The sequence below is a fragment of the Salvelinus alpinus genome, chromosome 14 (assembly GCF_045679555.1).
Source record: "Salvelinus alpinus chromosome 14, SLU_Salpinus.1, whole genome shotgun sequence".
Classification (NCBI taxonomy): domain Eukaryota; kingdom Metazoa; phylum Chordata; class Actinopteri; order Salmoniformes; family Salmonidae; genus Salvelinus; species Salvelinus alpinus.
The window spans coordinates 2428619-2455435 of record NC_092099.1 but is presented as its reverse complement, the minus strand read 5'-3'; the positions used below and the strand labels follow the sequence as shown (position 1 = coordinate 2455435).

General features: G+C 41.6%; 1 protein-coding gene and 1 pseudogene across 1 annotated transcript; both read right to left on the bottom strand.

The window, feature by feature from the left end:
* Positions 1-5604: 5604 nt before the first annotated feature.
* On the bottom strand, positions 5605-25382 carry LOC139538292 (COP9 signalosome complex subunit 8). Its single transcript, XM_071340144.1, has 7 exons — positions 25233-25382; positions 23206-23276; positions 23052-23100; positions 20257-20389; positions 8711-8818; positions 8420-8482; positions 5605-6242 (listed from the first exon to the last, which is right to left on the bottom strand). The coding sequence occupies exons 1-7, from the start codon at positions 25326-25328 to the stop codon at positions 6163-6165; spliced, it is 600 nt and encodes a 199-aa protein (XP_071196245.1). The 5' UTR covers positions 25329-25382; the 3' UTR covers positions 5605-6162.
* On the bottom strand, positions 13981-15769 carry LOC139538291 (E3 ubiquitin-protein ligase TRIM63 pseudogene; annotated as a pseudogene).
* Positions 25383-26817: the final 1435 nt, after the last annotated feature.

The following is a 26817-nucleotide window of genomic DNA, read 5'->3' as shown; positions in this document are numbered from 1 at the left end:
AGTACTTAAGTAGTACTTTCAAGTATTTTTACCTAAGTAAAACTGTGCCTACAGTTTTACTTGGAAATCTCCCATTACATGTCATTACCACAGGTTTAACCCCAAGTAATATGAATACAGTAAAATATGTAAAATAGACAACAACAAAAATAAGGGTATCTGTGCTTTACTGCACTATTTATATTTTTGACAACTTCTACTTTGAGTTCACTACATTCCTAAAGAAAACTTTTTACTCATACATATATTTTCCCTGACACCCAAAAGTACTTGTTACATTTTGAATACTTAGCAAGACAGAAAAATGGTTGAATTCCCACACTCAAGAGAACATCCCTGTCATCCCTACTGCCACTTTTCTGGAGGACTCACTAAACACAAATGCTTCCTTTGTAAATGATGTCTGAGTGTTGGAGTGTGCCCCTAGCTATCCTTAAATATACGTATATATATTTTTTTTATAAAAAATAGTGCCGTCTGGTTCGCTAAATAAGGAATTTTACTTTTGATACTTACGTATATTTTAGCAATTATATTTACTTTTGATACTTAAGTATATTTAAAACCAAATACTTTTACACTTTTACTCAAGTAGTATTTTATTGGGTGACTTTCACTTTTACTTGAGTGATTTTCTATCAAGGTATCTTTACTTTTACTCAAGTATGAGAGTTGGGTGCTTTTTCCACCACTGCCGGTGCTTTTACGCGCGATTTGTGGATGCAGAGAAGCGTACCCAAGTTGTTGGGTTGTTATTTTTATAGTGAATGAAAATATGCTAGCCAGATACATTCTGAAAATAATATACATTTCCTTCGCTACATTTTCCGATTAAAAATGCCTATAACATTCCTATCATACCCATATGTTAAGAACTTGATTGATATCCTCGAAAACCTTCTACGGTAGAAGCATTCTGAGACAGTTTAATGTGTTTTTTATTTATTTCAGATGGCTGTCTATCCTGTCCATTTATAATCTAATGCTAAATTGCAGGTTTTGCAAAATATATTGTTGACTGCAAAGAGCGTACCAGCAAGGAATTAGCACACTCATTTTTCAAGTGATATTCAGATTCTGAATTGTTTTTCTTTTTTGGTTGCATTTGTATCTGTATTTATTAGGGATTACCATTAGCTGCTACTCTTCCTGGGTTCCAAACACATTAAGGCACTTAGATCACACACAAAACAAAAGATGAAACAGTACATCATATAACATTACACCACTACATATCTACAATGCAAAATGTATACCACCTTACAACAATATTACAATGTGTGTGTGTGTAGCGTGCGTGTGCTAGCATTTGTGTACATATGCGTTTGTACTAGCTGTCACCCAATACTCTTCCTGGGTTCCAAACACATTAAGGTACTTAGATCACACACAAAACAAAATATAAAACAGTACATCATATAACATTACACCACTACATATCTACAATGCAAAATGTATACCACCTTACAACAATATTACAATGTGTGTGTGTGTAGCGTGCGTGTGCTAGCGTTTGTGTGCGTATGCGTTTGTACTAGCTGTGTGCTAGTAGTTTTACACAGACAGCATGGTGCATTCAGCTTGTCAACACTTCTTAAAAAACAAGTATTGATGAAGTCAATCTTTCCTCTACTTTGAGCCAGGAGATGCATATACATGCATATTATTAATGTTAGCTCTCTGTGTACATTTAAGGGCCAGATATGCTGCCCTGTTCCCAAGACAATTGTATCTTTCCCAAGTCCCTCTTTGTGGCAACTGAACACAGTGGGAGTGATCAGTAGTCCCTGGGTGCGACAAAACTAGGGCCTGTCGTCCCTGCCTTGTTTATAGTGTTGTTAAGAAGGCAGAGCAACGCTTCATTATGGACAGACTTCTCCCCATCTTAGCTACTGCTGTATCAACATGTTTTGACCATAACAGTTTACAATAAAGGGTTACTCCAAGCAGTTTAGTCACCTCAACTTGCTCAATTTCTACATTAGTTATTACAATATTTAGTTGAGGTTTAGGGTTTAGTGAACGATTTGTCCCAAATACAGTTATTTTAGTGTTTGAAATATTTAGGATTCATAGTCTCTCCCCTTTAACTGTCCTAATTGCCCCATTTTTATAGCCTCAGATCAGCTATTGAGTCTGTAGGAGAGGATCAGCTTGAGCAAAGGGAGGTGTAGAATCACTGATATACAAATAATATTCCCTGCCAAATAGTAGGCTTTGTGCAATAAAGATTTGTATTCTACGCCTCCCCTGGTTTAATCAATCCCCCCACCAAACACTAATGCACAACCAGACATTGAACATTTGACTGGAGACAGCTTGTGTCAATTAAAGAGCATTTCTTATGATTTCCTGCCTGCAGCAAACCCAGTAGATAATGCTGAAAATACTGGTCCAAAAAATGATAAAACATGTAAAAAAAATTTTTTTTTTGAAATGTCCCTAACTCATGGTGAATCAGAATGTGGACAAGATCAGGATAAAGGATGTTAGCGCCAGGTGTAAACGGTGCTATATAATATTTCAAAATCACGACAGCTGTGATGCATACAGGGAGTTTTGGTAAAATGTTATGAACGCTGACAAACAACTTGTTTGTTTGACATGGTGGGTTCTTTTTGTGTCAATAAAATGTGTTAACATGCGAGGAATGGCGGCGGTAACGAGTCACGCAATGACATGGTATGCGGTCCTCCCACCCGCACTGTACTTACTGGATCTGCGAGCTGTTGGCTAGAGATCACGTGCCAAGACCAGAGTAGGCACATTTGCTATTAAAGGCTCCAGTTTTTTGTGAAAAAATATCAGTAGAGTTGAACATGTGATGGAAACACATTGAACATTCCATTTTTATTCGGTACATGAAAATGTAAGCGAAAAATACATTTTGTACACACGGCGTCATCTGCAACATGTCAGTTTGGTGGAAACGCCACTATTGGGCGAATTCGCATATTTTCTTTATGCAGATTTTTTTATATTCAGGAAACCAGTCAAAAATGAACCTTAGCAACATCATCATGTGTCATATCATCTCATTCAGTTATCTTTTTCTGACATGTCAACCTCATATTATGACATGAGAGATGTCCAGCGTCTACAGAGGTGAGTACCTGGTCACTGCTATATTTGTGTACAGAAAAATAAATCAGAGTCCTGAGTCTGCACAATAGCCACGGGAAGTAGGGGTGCTGAGGATGCTGCTGCAGCACCCCCTGATAAATCACAATTACCCCCTGATAAACTACCCAAAAACATATTCCCGCAGCCATGGTCTGCAGGTCTGTGAACTCTTGACCTCTGCGTCCTCACTTCAAAGCCTCCCCCCAGCAGCTTCACAACATCTGCATTCTTTTCAGGTTTCAAGTATGTGTTATGGTGCAGTAAACCTGGGTTGGCCCATTCACAATAAATCACAAAGGAGTGTCTGACAGGGTTATGATTTCGGAGACGCCCCCGGAATACACTGGGAATAGTGAGTTGAATGGAGGTTAGTATGTGTGGAGGTTAGTGTGTTTTGAGCTTTCTGGTATAAAATGGCTGCCGTGGCATCCCCCAGCTGGGTGCTAAGCATTGGTAAGGGATGAGGTGAGTCCCCCCCCCATACAATGTAAAGCCTTTTGAGCACCTGGAAAATGTGCTAAGTATAAATCCAACCCAGTCACATTACAAGTCAGTCTAGACTCCTGTTGTTCTATGTCAATCTTTCAGCTGTTACTGTAAACACACCTGAGGTCAATGTAAATAGACTAGGCCATAGATTACATTCACAGGGCATCGGGGAATGGTGTGCGCCTGTGTACACAGATCTCCAAATTCATGACTGTATATTTACAGTGTTGAAAACAACAGCTGTGCCCATTGTAAGCAGCCCAAAAAACAAGTTGGATCTTCAATCAAAGAGACTCGGCTTGATTTTGTCCCCACGCAGCTGTTAGTCTGACATTGATTCTAAAGTTATAAAAAGGTACAGGTTGGACCTGTTGATATTGAGTTTCAGAAATAATTAATGTCACAAGCCCCACACTATTTTAACTGTTGTGAGTCAAGGTGATAATGCAGAGCTCCATTGCAAATACTTCTCAGCAAGTGTAATGACCATAGGCATAACATTGTCATAGGACTGGGCTTCCCCATGACCACAACTGCTAAACCTCTATATTAGCCTACTAACAAACTAAACAAAAAGGAAGAACATGGATAACAGCAACTCAGAAAATACAGATCTTTGAAATCAAAGCCAAAAAATTGCATGTCCACAAAGGGGTATTATTTGCATTAATTCCGTGTGAAGAATTAGTAGTTTACCATTGTTGATTATTTTCATTTCATGGTGTCCAAAGGCTTTATGTGGGAAGAGCAACACTAATTACTTTGTCCATCTCCCCTATTTATCATTACAAGCATATTAAGGCAAGTAATTACTAGTTCACACATCCATGGTAGTCAACTTTATCTCGAACCGCTCAGAAACGACCCTCACTTTGTCTACCTTCTCTATGTCATCAAGTTCAAATACAGTGATGCGTCCTTGCTCAATATAACTTTATAGCTGGCCCCCATGTGGATGACGAGCGCTGTTGATATGCATATCAGACGAGACAGGGAGTGACGGATTCACTGAATTGTGATATCTCGGGTCCAGTTACCACCAGCCTGACTGACACCGACACACCATAAACAGGACCATAGGGGTATACTACAACACAGGCTCAATGAGTTAGCCAGCTAACTATGATAAACAACCAGAAATAACTATAGATTTTCTGGTTCATTAAGATAGCTAAACTTAGATATGTATTATTGATTGAGACTGGGACGAAGGTTCACCTTCCAGCAGGACAATGACCCTAAGCATACTGCTTATTAAGCAACACTCGAGTGGTTCAAGGGGAAACATTTAAAAGTCTTGGAATGGCCTAGTCAAAGCCCAGACCTCAATCCAACAGAGAATCTGTTAAAGACTGAAAGATTGCTGTATACCAACGGAACACATCCAACTTGAAGGAGCTGAAGCAGTTTTGCCTTGAAGAATGGGAAAAAAATCTCAGTGGTTAGATGTGCCAAGCTTCTAGAGACATACCCCAAGAGACTTGCACCTGTAATTGCTGCAAAAGCTGGCTCTACAAAGTATTGACTTTGAGGGGGTGAATAGTTATGCACGCTCAAGTTCAGTTTTTTTGGTCTTATTACTTGTTTGTTTCAGAAAAGAAAAAAAAATGTGCATCTTCAAAGTGGTAGGCATGTTATGTAAATCAAATGATACAACCCCCCCCAAAAAAGTATTTTAATTCCAGGTTGTAAGGCAACAAAATAGGAAAAATGCCAAAACTGTGTTAAATGGGCGAAACTGTGTTAAAACACACCTTTTTAGCTTTGCTTTTCCTTATTCTTGTTATTCTTTTGTTTTTATCCTCTTATGTTTGTTGTGTAGTAAATATTTATTTTATTTGTTTCTGTGAAGCACATTGCGTTGCAATGTGGGGAGGGAGGGACGTCTAGGCCACCCTTCTCGTGGCATGTTGCTCTCACAGACAACTGACACTAGAGTCACAACTTTTCTTGTTTGCAGGGACTGCCCCCCAAAAACCACCAAGTTCAGAATTAGAAACAAACCATAGCATTTATTCACGAGTCAAAACACAAACCGTAATTGAAAAGCAGTCTATAGATGGAAGGGTGTTGTTGGAGAGAAGGGCCTACATTTTCTAAATAACCTGATGAGTCATCTCTTACCTGAAGAGGTTCACGCCACTCTTTTGAGAAACCATATAAATGCATGTAGCGATAAGGTGCATCCTCAAATACTATACTGAACAAAAATATAAAATGCAACATGCAACAATTTCAAAGATTATACTGAGAAACAGTTCATATAAAGTCAATTGAACTAAATTCATTAGGTCCTAATCTATGGATTTCACGACTGAGCAGGGGCGCAACCATGGGTGGGCCTCGGAGGGAATATAGGTCCACCTACTGGGGAGCCAGGCCCAGCCATTCAAAATGAGTTTTACCCCACAAAAGACATGACCACAATCATGCACAAGGGGGGTCAGTTTGAGGTCCTGCGTGTGTGTGCGTGTGTGTCCATCTAAGCTTGGGAAAAGGGGCGTTCTGGTGTCCTCCTCATGGTAGACAAACAGGGCTGAAGGAAATGTATCAATTCTCAAGGAAAGCCACGTAGTCAGTGAGTCTGGCCAGCTGCTGCTCGTTTGGAACCAGCGATACAGGGGGAGGATCTGTTGAAAGAGAGAGAGTGAGTAAGAGGGATTCCTCACAGAGCCAAGTCTTCTACCATGTAGCATCCTCCATCCGTGTGTGTGTGTGTGTGTGTGTCAGAGTTTCCGTTATGAAAATGTGGTGCAGGACATTTGACCAGCAGCATTTCCATTTACCAGACATTTTAGACATTTACCGGAACCATAGGCCTATACATTGGGTGCGTAACCTGATTAAGGCATCCACCAACGGTGATCGGGAATGACATAAATCACATTCAGATTATAGTGAATTCATCTCCACGGAACGTGCAAGTCGAGGATGCAATGACGTGTCTCTTACTTACCGCGCACTTTGTAGATGACAGAATAACTGTTGACATTTGCTTTTCCTCAGCCAACAAGACGAGTAACGAAAAGTACAGTCACTAGCCTAGGCGGTGCGTGAGTTTGGGGAAGCTAATTTTCACCATAAAAATGAAACTATTTGCAGACTTATGTAAAATAGCCTACTATTCGGAATCTGATGAGTGTATAGTCATAATTTAGGCTAATAATATAACTCCAATCACTGTTCGCAAAAAAGATTGTCCAATGCATGGCTGAGCGCATATAGTAGAGAGGCCTAGGCTATAATCAGATGTTTTTTCTTTCTTTGCGCGGGAAAAATTAAGCTTTTTATTTAGACGTATCATTCAATTCTACTACACTTTACAATACTGCAGACATTGGCAGAATCTTTTTTAATTACAGGGTAGCCCACTCTGCTGACACTGACAAACAGATCAATAGAAAACGACGTTGTCCATATAATAGGTAAGACAAATAGAGCATGACACTCATCTAAGCTGGAGGAGGATATTATTGCCCAAAAACAAACTTAAGTGGCACTGACCCGACAATGAGAGAGAATATGTGCAGTGAGCACTCACCAGGAATATGGTCAATGCTCTCCGCTGGTGCCAAACAACATGAACATGGCAGAAATGGGCAACAGGTTTCAATGGCATATGGAAGTCTTTATAAAAATAGGCTAATTGCCTCCACTGATATGGTCGGATTTTGCCTAGGCTACTTTGAAGCAAGGTAAAACATGCCTCATATGTAGTAAGACTTTCAGGTTTCAAACAATTAAGAAGCATACGGCCTCTAGCTCATTGCAAAGTGGTATGTGACGCACTGATGAAGCCTGCCTTCATTTGCCTATGCATTTAAAAAGCAAATGGGAAGCGTGCTTCAATTTCCAGTTGAGAAATAAAAATAATATGGCGTGGGACAAAAAAATATATATTTTTAACACAAGATTGCATCTAGCATTGTTGCGCAATGATTGGGCAAATGAAAGCGCTGTCTGGCAGATTTTCTGCTCAAAGGCTCTATATGCTGATTCAATGTAAGAAAAATGGAGGTGCGAGAGGATTAATCGAGGGGCTGACGGATCAAGTCAGATGAACATATGTGCCACAGATTCTCAGCATGATGCTCTGCTGATTAGAGAAAGGGGTCTGTTACAAGGTCCCGCAAAAATGTTTCCATAAAGAAATGCGTCTCAAACAAGACTGATCAACAAGCCACCCACTGGGCGTGTCGACAGTTAGGATTGGAGGGAAAAGGGCGGATGTGGTGATGAGAGTTGAGGGGAGGGGGAAGAGGAGGGAAGGGAGTGAACAACGAGCGAGCACAAGAGAACTATGGTTACGAAGTGGATGAAAGAGAGCACAAGTGGGGGGGAAGAAAGCATGATGTGTGAGAAATAAAGGGATATCTGATGTTGCTCATTCCTGAACCTGTATTTTAACAGTTACACAGTGACAGAATGTCTCAGGAGGTAGGCCAGGCAAAGGAAACAGAACAGTCATATGGGGGTGAAAATGTGCAAAGAAAAACCTATGAGAGGCCACAAATACACGAGAGGGAGAGAGGAGGGGAAAGTAAGGGCGGTGAGGAGGAGTGGAGTCAGTGTCTAAGCCAGCTATGAATGACCTCATAATTCACAGCTCTGGACCGGGTTCTCTCTCACACACAACACACACACACGGCATATGGTTAAATGGAGCGTATGGGGGAGTGACAGTCTGGTTGGAAAATGCTATCAGCACCAGAAGAGGGCGTGATTGGGCAAAGTCAGGGGAAAAAGGCTCAGGCATGACAAATAGCCTACTGACGGGAGAAAAGAGAAGGGCAACAGCGCCACCTACCTGGCTTCTGGGGCATTACCATCCTGGTGGCAGGGTCTGCCTGCCAACCCTGGCTCACCACCCCTGTGGGAGGGAGAAAGTGATAAAAGAGGGTAGGGTTGGGCGGAGAAAAGGAGGGCAAAATAAGCGAAGAGGAAAAGGGAAAAGTTAGACACACACTTTTTTCAGGTCTAAACTTGAAAAGTCACGAGGAGATTAAGGATATACAAAACGATGGTATACGACGGTGTTATTGATCCAGTAGCCAGATGGTAGTGAGTATAGATTAGGTTCTGCACCGCTTCTGCTTACCCTTCACGGCTTCCTCCACAGAGTAGCCCACAAAGGCGGCAAAGTCTTCTGCCATGATGGAGGTGTACGCCTGGGCCACCAGGCCATACGCCCTCCGCCGAGTGGTCTCTGTGGGAATAAAGATGGGTACACACGTGAGATGTACGCATTTGAGAGGGACCTTTTGTCATTCAAACATACGAAAAAAATCTAATAACACCTCATGTAAACTGCACAACGTGGAGTCCAGCCCCATGGTCAAAAAGTAATATTATTGTACTACTCATGTAGCAGTGCTAATAACAATTTGTCTATACTTGGACTGAGAAATAGCAAGTCAAATAGTCCTACAGTGGAAGGCGGATGTAAGGAAAAGGAGAGCACAAAACAAGGTCAGAGTATGATTTGGTCCCGAGTCAAGAGTGGGTCAACTGCTCCTTATGACGACATTGCAAAACAATTTAGCCTCACAGCTGACGGCAAACCAGACTTTGGCTTACACCTGTGATGGATTTGTATGTTTATTGATGCCCCGACAGCTTCAATGAACAAGCCCAAAGTTTTCGCCTTAGCACTTTATAGCCTAGCAACAGTCTGTGTGTACTAACAACCCCCCATCCGCTACAACAGTGTTACCGGTGGTAACATAACAACTGGGACGAGTGGAGACAGCTGTGAGGACGGGCGCAGTGACTGTCCGGGGTTTTTCCCCATTTCTTCTCCCAAAAGAGCCCCCTGTTATCAATGTTACTTCATTTTCTGAACAAATTTGGTATTAACTACAGGCATTTGCCCAGAAAATCAACCGATATCCTTCCAACCACGTTATGTAGCCTACTGTATATGGCACAATTAAGAGCCAGAGCATTATCAACTGGTGTGCCCATGTAATATAAATCAAACTTATTATCTGAAAACGTATCTGGTCCTGCCTTTTTAAGTAGACCTACAAAATGCCCAACCCACATGAGGATGTCTTTCTCAGCCATCTACAGTGCATTCGGAAAGTATTCAGACCCCTTAACTTTTTCCACATTTTGTTACGTTACAGATTTCCCCCTCATCAATCTACACACACAAATACCCCATAATGACAAAACAAAAACAAGTTCAGAAATGTTTGGAAATGTATAAAAAAATTCTAAACTGAAATATCACATAAGTATTCAGACCCTTTACTTAGTACTTTGTTGAAGCACCTTTATCACCAGTATCACGTCTTCTTAGGTATGGCGCTACAAGCTTGGCACACCTGTATTTGTGGAGTTTCTCCCATTCTTCTTTGCATATTCTCTCAAGTTCTGTCAGGTTGGATGGGGAGCATAGCTGCACCACTATCGGGTTCAAGTCCAGGCTCTGGCAGGGACACTCAAGGACATTGAGACTTGTCCTGAAGCCACTACTGCGTTATCTTGGCTGTGTGCTGAGGGTCGTTGTCCATAGGGTCGTTGTCCTATTGGAAGGTGAACCTTCGCCCCAGTCTGAGGTTCTGAGCACTGGAGCAGGTTTTCATCAAGGATCTTTCTGTACTGTGTTCTGTTCATCTTTCCCTCTACCCTGACTATTCTCCCAGTCCCTGAAAAACATACCCACTACCATGCTGCACCGTAGGGATGGTGTCAGGTTTCCTCCAGACGTGACGCTTGGCATTCAAGCCAAATAGTTCAATCTTGGTTTCATCAGACCAGAGAATCTTGTTACTTTAGGTGCCTTTTGGCAAACTCCAAGCGAGCTGTCATGTGCCTTTTTCTGAGGAGTGGCTTCCGTCTGGCCACTCTACCATAAAGGCCTGATTGGTAGAGTGCTGCAGAGATGGTTGTCCTTCTGGAAGGTTCTCACCATCTCCACAGAGGAACTCTAAAGCTTTGTCAGAGTGACCATCGGGTTCTTGGTCACCTCCATGACCAAGGCCCTTCTCCCCCGATTGCTCACTTTGGCCGGGCAGCCAGTCTTGCCGGTTCCAAACTTCTTCCATTTTAGAATGGATGTAGGCCAATGTGTTTAATGCTGCAGAAATGTTTTGGTACCCTTCCCCAGATCTGTGCCTCGACACAATCCTGTCTTGGAGCTCTACGGACAATTCCTTCGACCTCATGGCTTGGTTTTTGCTCTGACATGCACTGTCAACTGTGGGACCTTAGACAGATGTGTGCCTTTCCAAATCATGTCCAATCAATTTAATTTACCACAGGTGGACTCCAATCAAGTTGTATAAACATCTCAAGGATGCTGAATGGAAACAGGATGCACCTGAGCTCAATTTAGAGTCTCATAGCAAAGGGTCTGAATACTTATGTAAATAAGGTATGTTTTTATTTTAAATACTTTTGCAAAAAATTCTAAACCTGTTTTCCCTTTGTCATTATGGGATATTGAGTGTAGATGAAATACATTTTAAAAACTATTTCAATCTATTTTTGAATAAGGCTGTAATGTAACAAAATGTAGAAAAAACTCAAGGGGTCTGAATACTTTCCAAATGCACTGTATTTCCTGTGCTTGAGGGGTATAAAATCAATGTCACTTAAATCTCGCTGGATTGATTGCGTTCATTTTATTCTTGCTTGTGCCGGTCGTTTTTCCCTGTTAATGTTACGACCACGGAAACGTTTGTAATGTTAAACACACCCCGGTAATGGCTGAAATGGCCTCAAAGGAATAGATTGTCTTTCTGTTGAATCTATAAGAACGCTTAAGCTTTGTCAGGGATTTAACGCATACACATACCACAAGAAATAGAAGATCACTTTTATATGGGTGTTAATTTTTTTGTTGTTGAAATGTTTAGAAATGAGATGCGCTGAAATGAAAGCTACTTTGGAAAATGAGCACTCGGATTATAGTGAAATGTCTGATCTCACAAACAATGTACATTTTTTTTTTTAGATAGGTGTAGCCTCTGCAGAGTCATCAACAACCAGATTTTTTCAGTTTTCATGGGAAATGAAAAGAGCCTGTGACAAAAACTTCCGCTTTTGGACGTTAACGAGGCGACACTCCATCTTAAATCCTCCACATTTACGGGATTGGTTGAACAGTGCAGAAGTTAACTTTTGCCGACAGTTTTTTCCTTCTCGTCAAGACCAGTAGGTAGGGGATCTAGTTACAGGCATTTCTTTTAAGCCTGCTATGTTATCGTTAAGATACAGTGCCTTCAGAAAATATTCACACCCATAGACTTTTTCCACATTTTGTTGCGTTACAGCCTGGTTTTAAAATGGATTAAATGTAGATTTGTGGGCATCGGCCTACACACAATACCCCATAATGTCAAAGTGGAATTAAGTTTAGAAATTTGTACTAATTAATAAAAAATTTAAAGCTGAATTGTCTTGAGTCAATAAGTATTCAACGCCTTGGTTATGGCAAGCCTAAATACGTTCAGAAGTAAAAACCTGCTTAACAACAAGTCACATAATAAGTTGCATGGACTAATAATAGTGTTTAACATTTTCTTATGACTACCTCATCTCTGTACCTCACACATACAGATAATTGTATGGTCCCTCAGTCAAACACAGATTCAACCACAAAGACCAGGGAGGTTTTCCAATGCCTTGCAAAGGGCACCCATTGACGTGAATATCCCTTTGAGTATGGTGAAGTTATTTGACTTTGGATGGTGTATCAATACACCCAGTCCCTACAAAGGCGTCCTTCCTAAGTTAGTGGCCGGAGAGGAAGGAAACCGCTCAGAGATTTCACAATGAGGCCAATGGTGACTTTAAAACAGTTACAGAGTTTAATGGCTGAGATAGGAGAAAATTGAGGATGGATCAACCTTGTAGTTACTCCACAATACTAACCTAATTGAACAGAGTGAAAAGAAGGAAGCCTGTACAGAATAAAAATATTCTAAAACATGCATCCTGTTTGCAACAAGGCACTAAAAGTAATACCACAAAAAAATGTGGCAAAGCAATTAACTTTTTGTCTTGAATACAAAAAGTGGAATGTTTTGGGGTAAATTCAATACAACACATTACTGAGTACCACTCTCCATATTTTCAAGCACAGTGGTGGCTGCATCATGTCATGGGTATGCTTGTAATCATTAAGGACTGGAGTTTTTCAAGATAAAAATATAAACCAAATGGATCTAAGCACAGGCAAAATCCTAGCTGAGTTAGTTGACTTAAATCTATTTAAAAATCTATGGCAAGACCTGAAAATGGTTGTCTAGCAATGATAAAACAATTTGCCAGAGCTTGAAAAATGTGAAAATAATCAAATGTGCAAATGTTGCACAAGCCAGGTGTCGACAACTCTTAAGAGACATACCCTGAAAGACAGACAGCTGTAATCGCTGCCAAAGGTGCTTCTACAAAGTTGTGACTCAGGGTTGTGAATGAGATTGTGTATTTCTGCATTTAAAAAATGATAAATTAGCAAAAAAAATATGTTGCTAATGTTTTCACTTATGGGTATTGTGTGTAGATGGGTGAAAAATATATATATTTATTCAAATTAGGCACATCATTTTCTGTATTTGAACAAAATATTTTTAGATTTTCTGATACCATTAGTATGCATACAAGTGCATTCTAAGAAAAAAGTGAATTTTGACAATAAATGTAAGAATGGAATTCCCACCAAAATCCCTGAACTAATTATTTGTCTGCCCCAGTAAAATGTTTGTGCTCTAATTCAGTTGATATATAAAGTTTGGAGTGTCTTCATCCATTGTCTAACTGTTGCATTTATTAGAATTGTTCTTAAAACCTTTTAACAATGTTGATGACCGTTGCTAGCACCACTGATAAAATATTACAACTCATTCTAAAGGAATTTCGAGACTACAAGAACAGATGGCAGAAGCCATTGAACCAGCTGACTGGCAGGGTACTATCCAAAGATGACTAGTCATGTGGGCCGGCCCCTCCAAATGCCTCCTCTACAGCTCTTCAGAAAGGAGTTGGTAGTTGCTGAGCGAGGGGGATGGTACTTAATGGAGGAGAAACAGGACCCCCACCTGACCTTCACTGACACTCTATTCCAGGGCCTCTGTCATTTCTCAACATCTTAACTTTTAAAAATAGCCCCCCCCCCCCAATCTTCACCAGCAAAGGCTTGCCACTGAGGACTTAGCAAGGGCTTTTATTTTTATATGCTGGCACATGCCAAGTGAGAGCAACAACATATTGGGACAACGCCCAAATTATAGTTATCTTGCAAAACCATTATGTTTTGAACTTCAAACTGATTTGCCTGGTATGCATGTGTGTTTCTCTGTACCTTGAATAAAGGAGGAATGAAAAGCAATCTTGAAATAATCGGAATCTGATAAAAACAAAGAAATAACTGCTTGTTTATTTCAGGTTGCGACGAAAACAGATCTGTCGAAATATTCTGTTGCCAGTTGAGGGCACGCAATCAATTCAAGCATTTATCCGTTTGATACAACCACAGGCATTCTAGATGCAGATGAGAAATCACAAATCAAAACTTTATTCCCATCTCAATCTCTACACCTGATAAAGTCTTCAAGTGTAAACAACCAGAGTGTATTCAACCTAAAGTACATAAATAGATCTGAATAAATCTGATATGGAAATACAAAAGTATAAAAAAAAAACTATATAGTTTACAAAATGGCAAAGTTTAAGAGTACAAAAACCTAAATATTGCACTCAAACTGGGGTAAGCCATTGTGTATTCAAGTCAATCCACTACTTACGAAAACATTCTGACTCAACTTCTTCCTTCCTTCCTCCTAAATTATCTTAATATCTCTGAAACTAGAGTCCCTGCCATGAACATTCAGGTTTAAGAACCTTCAAAAGTAGTAAATAGTTAATTTGTTCAGTTCGTATATTTTCAAGTTTCATCATTCCTCCTCCTCTTCGTCCCCTTCCGCATCCTCAAACTCGTCATCGTCAACCATTCCAAAGTCCATCTTGGCCAGGACGACCTCCACATGCTCCGTGGACAGTGTGAAGTGGTCCATCTTCTCGAAGCCTGGCTCGGGCCTCTCCTCGCCCAGGGAGCTCTTGGCGGTGTCCTTAGTCTGTATAATCAGGCCCTTGGAGGCCAGCAGGAACTCGGCAGCACCGCTCTGCTCCAGGGCCTGAACCGCCGTGTCAGTCAGCTCTGAGCCTGCCTGCAGTCGCTCGCCATAGCGCTGGGCCAGCGCCCGCAATGCTGTCACCTTCTCGTCCTGCTCCTTGCCGATCTGTTCCAGCAGCATGCCCTTACGCTCCTCCAGTACAGCGTAGAGCAGGTCGAAGCGCTCACCTAAGCTTTGCTTGGCGCGCTGTGCATTGTCCTGCACCGCCCGGCAGGCGTCCTCCATCTGATTGAGTAGGGCCTGAAGGCGCCCATTGCCCGCCACCAGGGCGTCGATGGCGTTGCTAAGCTCGCCCTTCTGCACCTGGTAGACACTGGCCAGCGGCGACACCTCACAGTCCTTGTGCTGGCCAAACACCTTGCACATGGAGCAGGTGGGCATCTGGCAGGTAACGCAGTAGATGTTGATCTTTTCCTCTTCGTGCTCCTGGCACATGGGTTCCTTAGAGTCCTTGGGCTTCAATGGAGTCTCTGTGCTGTCTCCGCTGCCACTACCCCCGCCGCCCTCCTGCTGTTGCTTGTAGATGTCGATGATGTTCTCCACCAGCAGGTTGCGTTGAAGGCCGTGCACGCCGTGGCGGTCCAGGACCACCTCGAAGCGGCAGGTGGGGCAGCGGAAGACACCGCCCGAGAAGCGGTAGGGATTGCGTGAGTCGTAGAGATCGCTGGCACAGCCACGGCACAGGTTGTGCTGGCAGGGCAGGATGACCACGGGCTTAGTAAACATCTCCAGGCAGATGGGGCAGCTCAGCTGCTTCTCCAGGCTCTCCATGGGGCTTGGTGGACGCACCACCGAGCCTGTCCTCTGGACGTCCATGCTGAAATAGGCTTCTCCTTAATGTTGGCCTAGAAAAGATGAGTCTCTTTTTGGACACAGCCTTCTCAAACTTCACAGTGGGTCTTGGACGACTGCTTCTTCTCCTATAGGCTTTAACAAGCCAGTAACTATGGAGGCTGGGGGCTGAACCTTTCTCTTTGGTAGCTGCTTCAGTGTCCGCTGAAGTGCTGACATCTGTTCTGACTGGGGAATAGCAGCCCTGTCCTTTATACCAGCCTGCGACACCCGATATCTCCCACCAACCAGGGAACACATTCCTCCCTGCTTGTTTGCCAGGCTCTTTTCTGAGAAAATGGCCCCCACCCACTGGCTGCTGCATGTGTCATATGTTACACAAGGAGCGAGATCCCCTCCCGCAGTGACAGAAATCTGACCGGGCCAGGAGTACATTCAGCAGTGATAAAGCCCCCCATGTGACTGTCCCAGAGCAGTCGCACCTGAGGGAGGTTTCCTTAAGGGTAAACAGCATTCCTTGTCACGTCAACACACCCCTGACTTTGTTTACGACAAGCTGGTTTTCCAGGAATATTACGACAAAGCCAACATAGGCTTCATAAAGCTGACCACCTTTCTCGCTGGCGTAGCCTACTTATAGACTCTGGTCATATCAGAGCACTTCAGTAGATTAAATAAATCTCTTAGCAAGCATTCACAACACCACCCTCTGTGGCAGACCCCCTAACCCACTGTTTGATGTTTCATGCTCATGACACGCATTGCACCATCATCCTATAAATATGCAAAAAAATATCTATATTATTTCTCACGACATACTTTTTTTGCCCCTTCTACAAATGCCCACTGAATGGTGTTTTGAATCCAACATCTTACGCGATAAACTGCCCCAACAAAACAAGCAGAATAAAATACCTCCCGGTGACATTTCTTTGGATTGATTGCCGTTATATTACACAAGCGGTCAGCTATAGGTTAAACCCCAGATCGTGGAAATGAAGATGGTCTTGAGTAACTCTAAATGTGTAGCACATTCTGTGACGTTGAAAACTTATCAAAATAAAGAACAGTGAGCACCAGGCATGAGCTATTCTTAACCTTGCCGCATGAGTGACTTCATGTATGGGTCTACCAGGGTCCAAAAGTTAGAGGTGGTTACACGTGGGGAGTGTGAGCAGTGAAGGTCATAAGTGTTTCCATATGACACTCCTATCTGCAGAGGCAGGAGCTTACTGATGGATATTTTAGTGTCATTTAAGAAGACGCCGTCTCATCTGTCCATTTCATAACCTTGTGACAATACCTTTGTAATAAACTCATCTAGATTGACTACTGTCATTTCGAGAATCAAGAAAAATTATATTTTTTGAACAATTGTGGTAGGCTAAATGGTGTGATGCTGCGTATGGTTTAAAGGGCTAGATTAAACAAGGTGAACTGTATCATATCATGCTGTGCATCAATGGGACAATTTGTTCTTGTTCTTATAGAGCCTATTCATGTTCAATGAGGTATTACAAAAACTTAACTTCTTTCAGCTAGGGGGCAGAATTTTTATGTTTGGAAAAAATAACGTTCCCAAGGTAAACGGACTATTTCTCAGGTCCAGATGCTAGAATATGCATATAATTGACAGATTAGGATAGAAAACACTTCAAAGTTTCCAAAACTGTCAAAATATTGTCTGAGTATAACAAAACCTGAGGAAATCCAACCCGGAAGTGCCTTTTATTTGGAAAAATCCCTGTTCCGTTGCCTGCCCCGCCTCAATTTAAAGGGGTATCAACCAGATTCCTTTTCCAATGGCTTCCTCAGGATGTGACCAGGCTTTAGACATAGTTTCAAGCTTTTATTTTGAAAAATGAGCGAGATTTTTCAAAACGCGTCAGGTGTCCTTTGATTAGTTCCTGCGCGCGAGAGATGTAGCTCGACATTTTCTTTCTCTGTAGTATTGAATAGGTTACCGTCCAGTTTAAATATTATCGATTATGTATGTTAAAATCAACCTGAGGATTGATTATAAAAAACGTTTGACATGTTTCTATGAACATTACGGATACTTTTTGGAATTTGTCTGCCTTTCAGGACTGGAACGAGACTGTGGTTTTCTGAACATAAAACTAATCTTTATCGAACAAAAATAACATTTATTGTGTAACTGGGAGTCTCGTGAGTGCAAACATCCGAAGATTATCAAAGGTAAGCGATTAATTTTATTGCTTTTCTGACTTTCGTGACCAAGCTAATTTGAGGCTAGCTGTTCTTACTGTTTTATCTAGTGATTGACAAACGCTTGGATTGCTTTCGCTGTAAAGCATATTTTCTAAATCTGATATGATAGGTGGATTAACAACAAGCTAAGATGTCTTTTGGTATATTTCACTTGTGATTTCATGATAAATATTTTTTGTATTTTTTTGTGAATTTGGCGCTCTGCAATTCAGCTGTTGTTTACGAAAATGATCCCGCTAAAGAGATCCGTGCGGCAAGAAGTTAAAGATGGAATCCGCAGTATTGGGAAACAGCTCCACTGTCCGCTTGACAAAGAAGAGCTGGGGAGCATTACGCATCGTAAATATACATATGCTGCTGTTCTTTCACGTGTGCAATATTGGGAGAAAAAACTGTTGTTTGCGGTAACTTTTTTGTTATTCTTATAGAGCAAATGGACATGGCAGTTTCACCATCCAGGATTCCAACTTTAAGCTCCCTTATGTTTGCCCCCTATTACCACTTCACAGCTGGGAGACAATGTAGGCCTATGTAGGATGCAAGTGGCACCCTCTTATTTATTTAACTAGGCAAGTGAGTTAAGAACAAATTCTTATTTACAATGACGGCCTGCCTTGTTCAGGTGCAGAATGACAAATTTTTACCTCGTCAGCTCAGGGATTTGATCCGGTGAACATTTCGGTTACTGGCCCAACTCTCTAACCACTAGGCTACCTGCCACCCCTTTTGATCATCAAGAACCCTCAATAGGCAGCAGACTACAATGTAAGATTGTAAAAGGTCCGATCTTTACGAGTCGCACACACATACATACAGTTGAAGTCGGAAGTTTACATACCACTCCACTAATTTCCTGTTAACAAACTATAGTTTTGGCAAGTCGGTTAGGACATCTACTTTGTGCATGACACAAGGAACTTTTCCAACAACTGTATACAGTTTATTTGCGAAAAGTGCAAATCAATCCCAGAACAACAGCAAAGGACCTTGTGAAGATGCTGGAGGAAACAAGTACAAAAGTATCTATATCCACAGTAAAACGAGTCCTATATCGACATAACCTGAAAGGCCGCTCAGCAAGGAAGAAGCCACTGCTCAGAAACCGCCATCGAAAAGCCAGACTACGGTTTGCAACTGCACATGGGGACAAAGATCGTACATTTTGGAGAAAAGTCCTCTGGTCTGAAGACAAAATAGAACTGTTTGGCCATAATGACCATCGTTATGTTTGGAGGAAAAAGGGGGAGGCTTGCAAGCCAAAGAACACCATCCCAACCGTGAAGCACGGGGATGGCAGCATCATGTTGAGGGGATGTTTTGCTGCAGGAGGGACTGGTGCACTTCACAAAATAGATGGCATCGTGAGGGAGGAAAATTATGTGGATATATTGAAGCAACATCAGTCAGGAAGTTAAAGCTTGGTCGCAAATGGGTCTTACAAATGGACAATGACCCCAGCATACTTGCAAAATGGCTTAAGGACAACAAAGTCAAGGTATTGGAGTGGCATCATTCCTATAGAAAATTTGTGGGCAGACCTGAAAAAGCGTGGGTGAGGAAGGAGGCCTACAAACCTGACTCAGTTACACCAGCTCTGTCAGGAGGAATGGGCCAGAATTCACCCAACTTATTGTGGGAAGCTTGTGGAAGGCTACCCAAAACGTTTGACCCAAGTTAAACAATTTAAAGGCAACGCTACCAAATACTAATTGAGTGTATGTAAACTTCTGACACACTGGGAATGTGATGAAATAAAACATTCTCTACTATTATTCTGACATTTCACATTATTAAAATAAAGTGGTGATCCTAACTGACCTAAAACAGGGAATTTTTACTAGGATTAAATGTCAGGAATTGTGAAAAACTGAGTTTAAATGTATTTGGATAAACTTCCGACTTCAACTGTAAACATTGCAAAATGTGCTATATAACAAGTGTGGGGCCACTAGTTTCATAATTTAAGTAAGAATACAAATTCTTACATCAACTACCCAACACATTTAATCCTGCTACAAATTGTCCAAAGCTAATTCTAACATGAAAAACATGGAGCTGCTGATTGTGTGAACATCTAACAAATCTATCCTTATCCAATGTATTTCTTCTTGTCTAGCCTCGGGTTTAGGCTATGAATATAGTAAATTGGTGAGAGACAAAGCCTAAGCAAGAGTTCAGTCTGTCTCAACAGGTCAATACAGTGAGCCTCAAACAAATCTGCAGTCAATCACTCACTGTGTAACATTACTCTGGACTGTATTCAATAACACCCAGTAAAAGTCTATAGAATATGTTTTTCTCACCAGAAGACATACAAAAACAAAACAGCATGCATATTCTAAGATCCCCTGCAGGACTAATGTTATATTTGAAAACCTGGACCACAGATGTGTGTAGGATGTTTTTTAAGTGCAAGCCATCATTCAGGTCAGGTGTGTGCAATTGGTAACAGAAAAGTGCACGGCCGTGACAGTACCTCGCAGGGCCTCCATGACTGGCAGGATGTTCTCAGACCACTGGTGAGCTGCGATGGCCGAGTAGATCCCGGGGAAGTCTCGCTGCCATATACGCTGACCCACGGCCCACACGGCCGTCAGTTCTAGGTTTGCCTGCACACATGTTTCAACCCAATTCACTGACATTACTATACATTGGAGCCTAGACTATAATGAATGACATGCAGGCTAGGAATCTTGTTGCTAGTGACACATTGGATACACTCATTCTCATGTGTTGAATTAATTCAGCGTGCAGGCCAGGTCCCACTTGTCTACCATCATTTTCAACGTGGGAAATTATATGATGAGTACCTTTTCAATAGTTACCGGGTTCCCAGTAGAGCTTTAACATTTTTGTCTAACAACTAGGGATGTTAACGGATAACCGTTTAAATCGGTTAGCCGCTGAAAATACATTTGATTGGTCATGCTCATCAGTCTATAGGTTAAATTGCATAATTTAGTAATTAAATTAGCACATGTGTATATTCATTAGTTGTCATGTAGATTATCCCACCGGCACAGCATAGAGCCCAGTTTTAGGAGTGGAATGGCCTATTACGGGTAGGCAACCCTGTTCCTGGAGTGCCGCAGGATTTTTTAGTTCCAACACTAGGCACCACACCAACTGAATGAATTGATCAGTTCAGCGATTGCCTAAATTCAACACACCTGGTCTTCCTGCAGCACTCTAGGACCAGGGCTGCCTGGCCTATCACCTGTCAGACAGTGTAGCTCTTTAAAAATCTGTAGTGAAGCATGTGCTTTTATAAGCCCAGCCATTGCACAACAAATAACAATTCTAAATGCAATTGCATGTTAACTGTTTTGATGGCCACGATTAAGAGCTACTATTTTAAATTCTCAAACTCAACTCGTAATTTAAAGAGTCCCTCCCATTCGAGTGCATAGGCTAGTCAACAATAGGCAGGCTCTCATCGCGTCACCCACCACTTTTCAATGTGAGCTTGAGGCAGTATAATTGTTTAAAATCTGAAAGTTTTGCTTTGATTAAAATAATGAGGCACGTCTTACCTTGCTTCAAAACTTGGGAGGTAATTATTTAATAAAGACTTAATGTCATTAACCAGCATTTTTCTCCTGTTCTATTGGTTTTCATATCAACTTTCCTTCGTTGTCCAGAAGCCAAAGGCACAATCCTAGTCATATTAGCAACCCATCCTAGTTGTTGCTATTAGATTACCCTCTTTCTATGTTTGAGATTCACCTCTGTCACATACGGAACCACTCGCATTTGGTGCCCTGTTTAGGAACGGTGTTTTCACATTAATTGCATTTTGGAAAATGTTTGAAAATGGGGTTTTATTAACTGTGTTATTACAGAAGTTGCATGTTCAATAATAGGCGTTTAGCCTTTTAACTAAGACAATAGGCTTGCTATAGCATCCTTCACTCATGCTGCCAAACATACCGTTGTAAAACTGACCATCCTACCGATCCTCGACTTCGGCGATGTCATTTACAAAATAGCCTCCAATACCCTACTCAATAAATTGGATGCAGTCTATCACAGTGCCATCCGTTTTGTCACCAAAGCCCCATATACTACCCACCACTGCGACCTGTACGCTCTCGTTGGCTGGCCCTCGCTTCATACTCGTCGCCAAACCCCACTGGCTCCAGGTCATCTACAAGACCCTGCTAGGTAAAGTCCCCCCTTAGCTCGCTGGTCACCATAGCAGCACCCACCTGTAGCACGCGCTCCAGCAGGTATATCTCTCTGGTCACCCCCAAAACCAATTCTTCCTTTGGCTGCCTCTCCTTCCAGTTCTCTGCTGCCAATGACTGGAATGAACTACAAAAATCTCTGAAACTGGAAACACTTATCTCCCTCACTAGCTTTAAGCACCAGCTGTCAGAGCAGCTCACAGATTACTGCACCTGTACATAGCCCATCTATAATTTAGCCCAAACAACTACCTCTCCCCCTACTGTATTTATTCATTTTGCTCCACATTATTTCTATCTTTATTTTGCACATTCTTCAACTGCAAATCTACCATTCCAGTGTTTTACTTGTGTAACAGTATAACTTTACGTCGTCCCCTCGCCCCGACACGGGCGCGAACCAGGGACCCTCTGCACACATCAACAACTGACACCCACGAAGCGTCGTTACCCATCGCTCCACAAAAGCCGCGGCCCTTGCAGAGCAAGGGGAAACCCTACTTAAGTCTCAGAGCAAGTGACGTAACTGATTGAAACGCTACTAGCGCGTACCCGCTAACTAGCTAGCCATTTAACATCCGTTACACTTGCTATATTGTATTTACTTCGCCACCATGGCCTTTTTTTTGCCTTTACCTCCCTTACCTCATTTGCTCACATTGTTTATACTTATTTTTTTCTACTGTATTATTGACTGTATGTTTTACTCCATGTGTAACTCTGTGTTGTTGTATGTGTCGAACTGCTTTGCTTTATCTTGGCCAGGTCGCAGTTGTAAATGAGAACTTGTTCTCAACTTGCCTACCTGGTTAAATAAAGGTGAAATAAAATAAAAAATAAAATTGTTGCATGTTTCCATTAAGCTCTTAAAATGTCTTGTGTGCATGCATTATATTTTGTTGGTCAGACATTTGACTGTTTGGAGAGAGAAAATCTATTTGTTGTCCGGTTAATTAGGGTCGGTCAGTCGGCAGCAAAATTGACCCGAAATGTGCATACCTACTAACAAAAAGACGCTTTTGACACTAAGACATTTACAAACATTTACAGCTATCTAAGTATGAGAAATTCTAACCCTTCTCACCGATTTAATGGCTTGAGGAATTCGCTTCCACAAGTACCTTGCATTATTCCTGTAAAAAGAGAAAAAGTCACCTGACAATTATTTACAATCATGTCTCAGTGGGCAGAAAATCTTATCTTTAGAAGGGCTTTTGGAAAGGCATAGCCTGACTTGCATGTCATTGTGCAGTAGATAGAGCACCAACAGCTGGGCATACACTTGAGGGGTAGCAATCCCACCTGGAGCCTGGCAATAAAAAGAGCATGAATTAGTCAATGCCTATAGTCAGACCATTCAAGCCAATTACTCATGAAGTTCCAAATTTGGTAGCACCCTCATGACTTAGGATAGCCCAAAAATGGAGTAAAGGAGCATACGTTAATTCATACAGTCCAAGGACCTTACATGTTCTGTTTAAAGGCGAATTGGCTCGAAGTCAAAACAGCCAAATACTCCATCTAATCCTGAATCGATTCTCAATTGCGGTACGGTTCTAGAATCAAATTCCTCTACTTTTCATATCAAATCAAATGTTACAAATGCAAAATACACACTTACTGTATATTGTTAAAACAGTTGCAGCCGACAATATATTTCAGTGACAACATGTTTGGGGCATCAGTCTTCCATTTACACACAGGTGTTAGGAGACGCAGATAGCTAATTAGCACAAGTAGTCAACTGTCTTCAGTCTGTTTTCCGTAAACACGCACTGTAACATGGAGATATGGCCAAGTTGGAAACATGGAGATATGGCATTACCATGCAGTGGTAAAAAATATCATAAAAGTTCACATGGGAGGAACCATACAGAGGCCAAATTATCACTATTGTGTAGTTAGAGATGAGAAGACACCGGCTGAACGACTGGAAATGTGTCTCAGGTAAGAATGACACTGGGACAATTCATCATTTCTACATTTGGGTATTGCGCCCTAACAGAATGGCTTGCAAAATGAATATGCGCAGAACTGTTCTGAGCATCATTTTGCATGCCATCATGCAGGACCAGCTACTGATTTTAAATCAGTAATCTATATGGGAACAACCAGTTAAGTGTATTGATGATGCTAAAGATGGGAGACAGAACAGGAACAAACTAGATTAATTGTTATAATGCGCCATTGTGTGAGTCAGGCTGCTGGTAGGTCTGCCCACCTATGAAACCAGTAGGTCGATAGGAGAATAACTTTTCTGTTCTAATTATAAGCTTTGGTCGAACAGGGCGAAAATGATCTTCTCCATGCAAACTCCCAAGTGACGCTCCCGAGTTGCGAAGCGGTCTAAGGCAGTGCTTGGGGCGTCACTACAGACCCTGGTTCGATCCCGGGCTGTATCACAACCGGCCGTGATCGAGAGTACCATATTGCGGCGCACAATTGGCCCAGCGTCATCCGGGTTAGGCCGCCATTGTAAAATAAGAATTTGTTCTAAACTGACTTGCCTAGTTAAAGGTAATATATATATATACTGTATATATTCTGCAACCTTGCGAAGCACATGTATCAAATAAGGAAAATGCGGGCTAGATATATGGCAAAACGCATTTGTATCCGGTGGACATCTGGCATTAATGTTCCAGTGTCAAGCTAAGAATGTAGCCTTTAAAGCCACTAGTCTGAATTAGGTATGTACCAAAGAGTAGCATACATTTAGAAGCTTAGTTTAAAACCTTGTCTGTGCATACCATCAAAGAGTAGGCCACCAACACAAAACGTACGGTTAAACAACGGACCAAATGCAAGCACTAGCCAACTGACGTACGGGTAACAAGGTACTTTACGCACAACTCATTCAATGAACTGCGTTAGTCAGTTTCATGTCATGAGCTAGCTAGTTAGATGTGTTGTTTGCCAACTAACGCTAGTGTGTCTGTGTGTGAACTTAACAGCCAACTACACCAAACGTAAACAACGGAGCAAAAGCACTAACGTTAGCTATACGTTTAGCAACATCATAACTAGCTAAGTTAGCAAACTACGGTCGTGTAGCTAGCTACTTTCACTCACAGCTCCTGCAGCGTTAGCTTTGTTCAACTTAACCGTAACGTTATGATCTAGCTAGCTAGACATGTTGTGTTCGCTGACGTTACCTAGTTAGTGTGTGTGGATGGGTAACTTAGCTAGCTACAACACAAACCAAAGCGATTATCTTCGAACACCGACATTTAAATTATACAAGTTTGAAGAAATACATAAGTACCTCAAGCTCCTGTGTTTCGCACTGCTCTAAAAGTTTATCATAATTTTCACCCATTATCACTGCGGCAGGCATTTTGTTGCTGCCCAGATCAGTCATTCGACCAGATACTGGGTTTCCAATTGCACTTGTAGTTACCACAGCCACAAAGTCCAATTGGCTTGGTATTTAAAACATTTATACAAACAAACATTTTCTTCTTGGTATTCATTTAAGGTTAGGGGCACGGTTTGCAGTGTGATTATGGTTAAAATCACATTTTAAGATGAAAAATTGTAGAAATAGGCGGGGTTTGTGACAGTGTGGCTGTGGTAACTAGTGAAGACCCAGATACCGGGTATTTCTTCTTTCAATTTGTATTGGTTGATCGCAACCAAGTGAAAGCTGCATACACCGCAACCTACTGTATTGGAGTGCTAGGCCCCTATTAATCTATTTCTCTTATCTAGCCGTGTTTCCTCCTACTGTTCTAGAAAATAAAAATATATATAAAAAAAGCATACCTTACGATTATTTGAGAACATAGCCCACTAGACAAATCAGTACAAACAGTAGCCAGCCAAGTAGAACAGTTACACATGTCAGAAATAGAGATACAATTTATCCCTTACCCTTGATGATCTTCATATGGTTGCACTCAGCAGACATTCATTTACTCAATAAATGTTCCTTTAATACGATAAAGTCTCTTTATATCCAAAAACCTCCGTTTTGTTCACACGTTTTCTTCAGTAATCCACAGGCTCAAACGCAGTCAAAACAGGAAGACAAAAAAATCCAAATTGTATCCGTAAAGTTCATAGAAACATGTCAAACGATGTTTATATTGTTTTTAGCCTAAATAATCTATAATATTTCAACCGGACAATAACACCGTCAATTTAAAAGGTAAACAAGAAAGGCACTCTCTCGGTCTCGCGCATGAAAAAGCTCTGTGACACTTTAGGGTCCACTCATTCCGACTGCTCTTACTTCTTGATTTTTCAGAATACAAGCCCGAAACAATTTCTAAAGACTGTTGACATCTAGTGGAAGGCATAGAAACTGCAATTTGAGTCCTACGTCAATGGATACTGTAATGGCATTGAATAGAAAACTACAAAACCAACAACAAAAAAATACTTCCTGAAGGGATTTTTCTCAGGTTTTCGCCTGCCAAATCAGTTCTGTTATACTCACAGACACTATTTTAACAGTTTTGGAAACTTTAGAGTGTTTTCTATCCAAATCTACCAGTTATATGCATATCATATCTTCTGGGCCCGAGAAGCAGGCAGTTTAATTTGGGCATGCATTTCATCCAAAATTCCGAATGCTGCCCCCTACCCTAGTGAAGTTAACGGATGATCACCGCACGTGTATTTTCCACCGTAAAGCATGGAGAAAGAGGTGCTTTGCTGATGAATTCAAGGCACACTTAACCAGCTTGGTGACCACAGCATTCTGCAGCGAGACGCCATCCTATCTGGTTTGAGCTTAGTAGGACTATCATTTGTTTTTCAACAAGACAATGACCCAACACACCTCCAGGCTGTGAAAGGGCTATTTTACCAAGAAAGAGAGTGATGGAGTGCTGCATCAGATGACC

Bases quoted from the DNA above. Each gene is read 5' to 3' on its own strand.
- LOC139538292 (XM_071340144.1), bottom strand. From the start codon at position 25,328: ATGACTGATCTGGGCAGCAACAAAATGCCTGCCGCAGTGATAATGGGT. The intron at 23,277-25,232 runs GTACTTATGTAT...TTTTATTGCCAG, and splicing joins GCGAAACACAGGAGCTTGAG to GCTCCAGGTGGGATTGCTAC. The intron at 23,101-23,205 runs GCAAGTCAGGCT...CTCTTTTTACAG, and splicing joins TATCTACTGCACAATGACAT to GAATAATGCAAGGTACTTGT.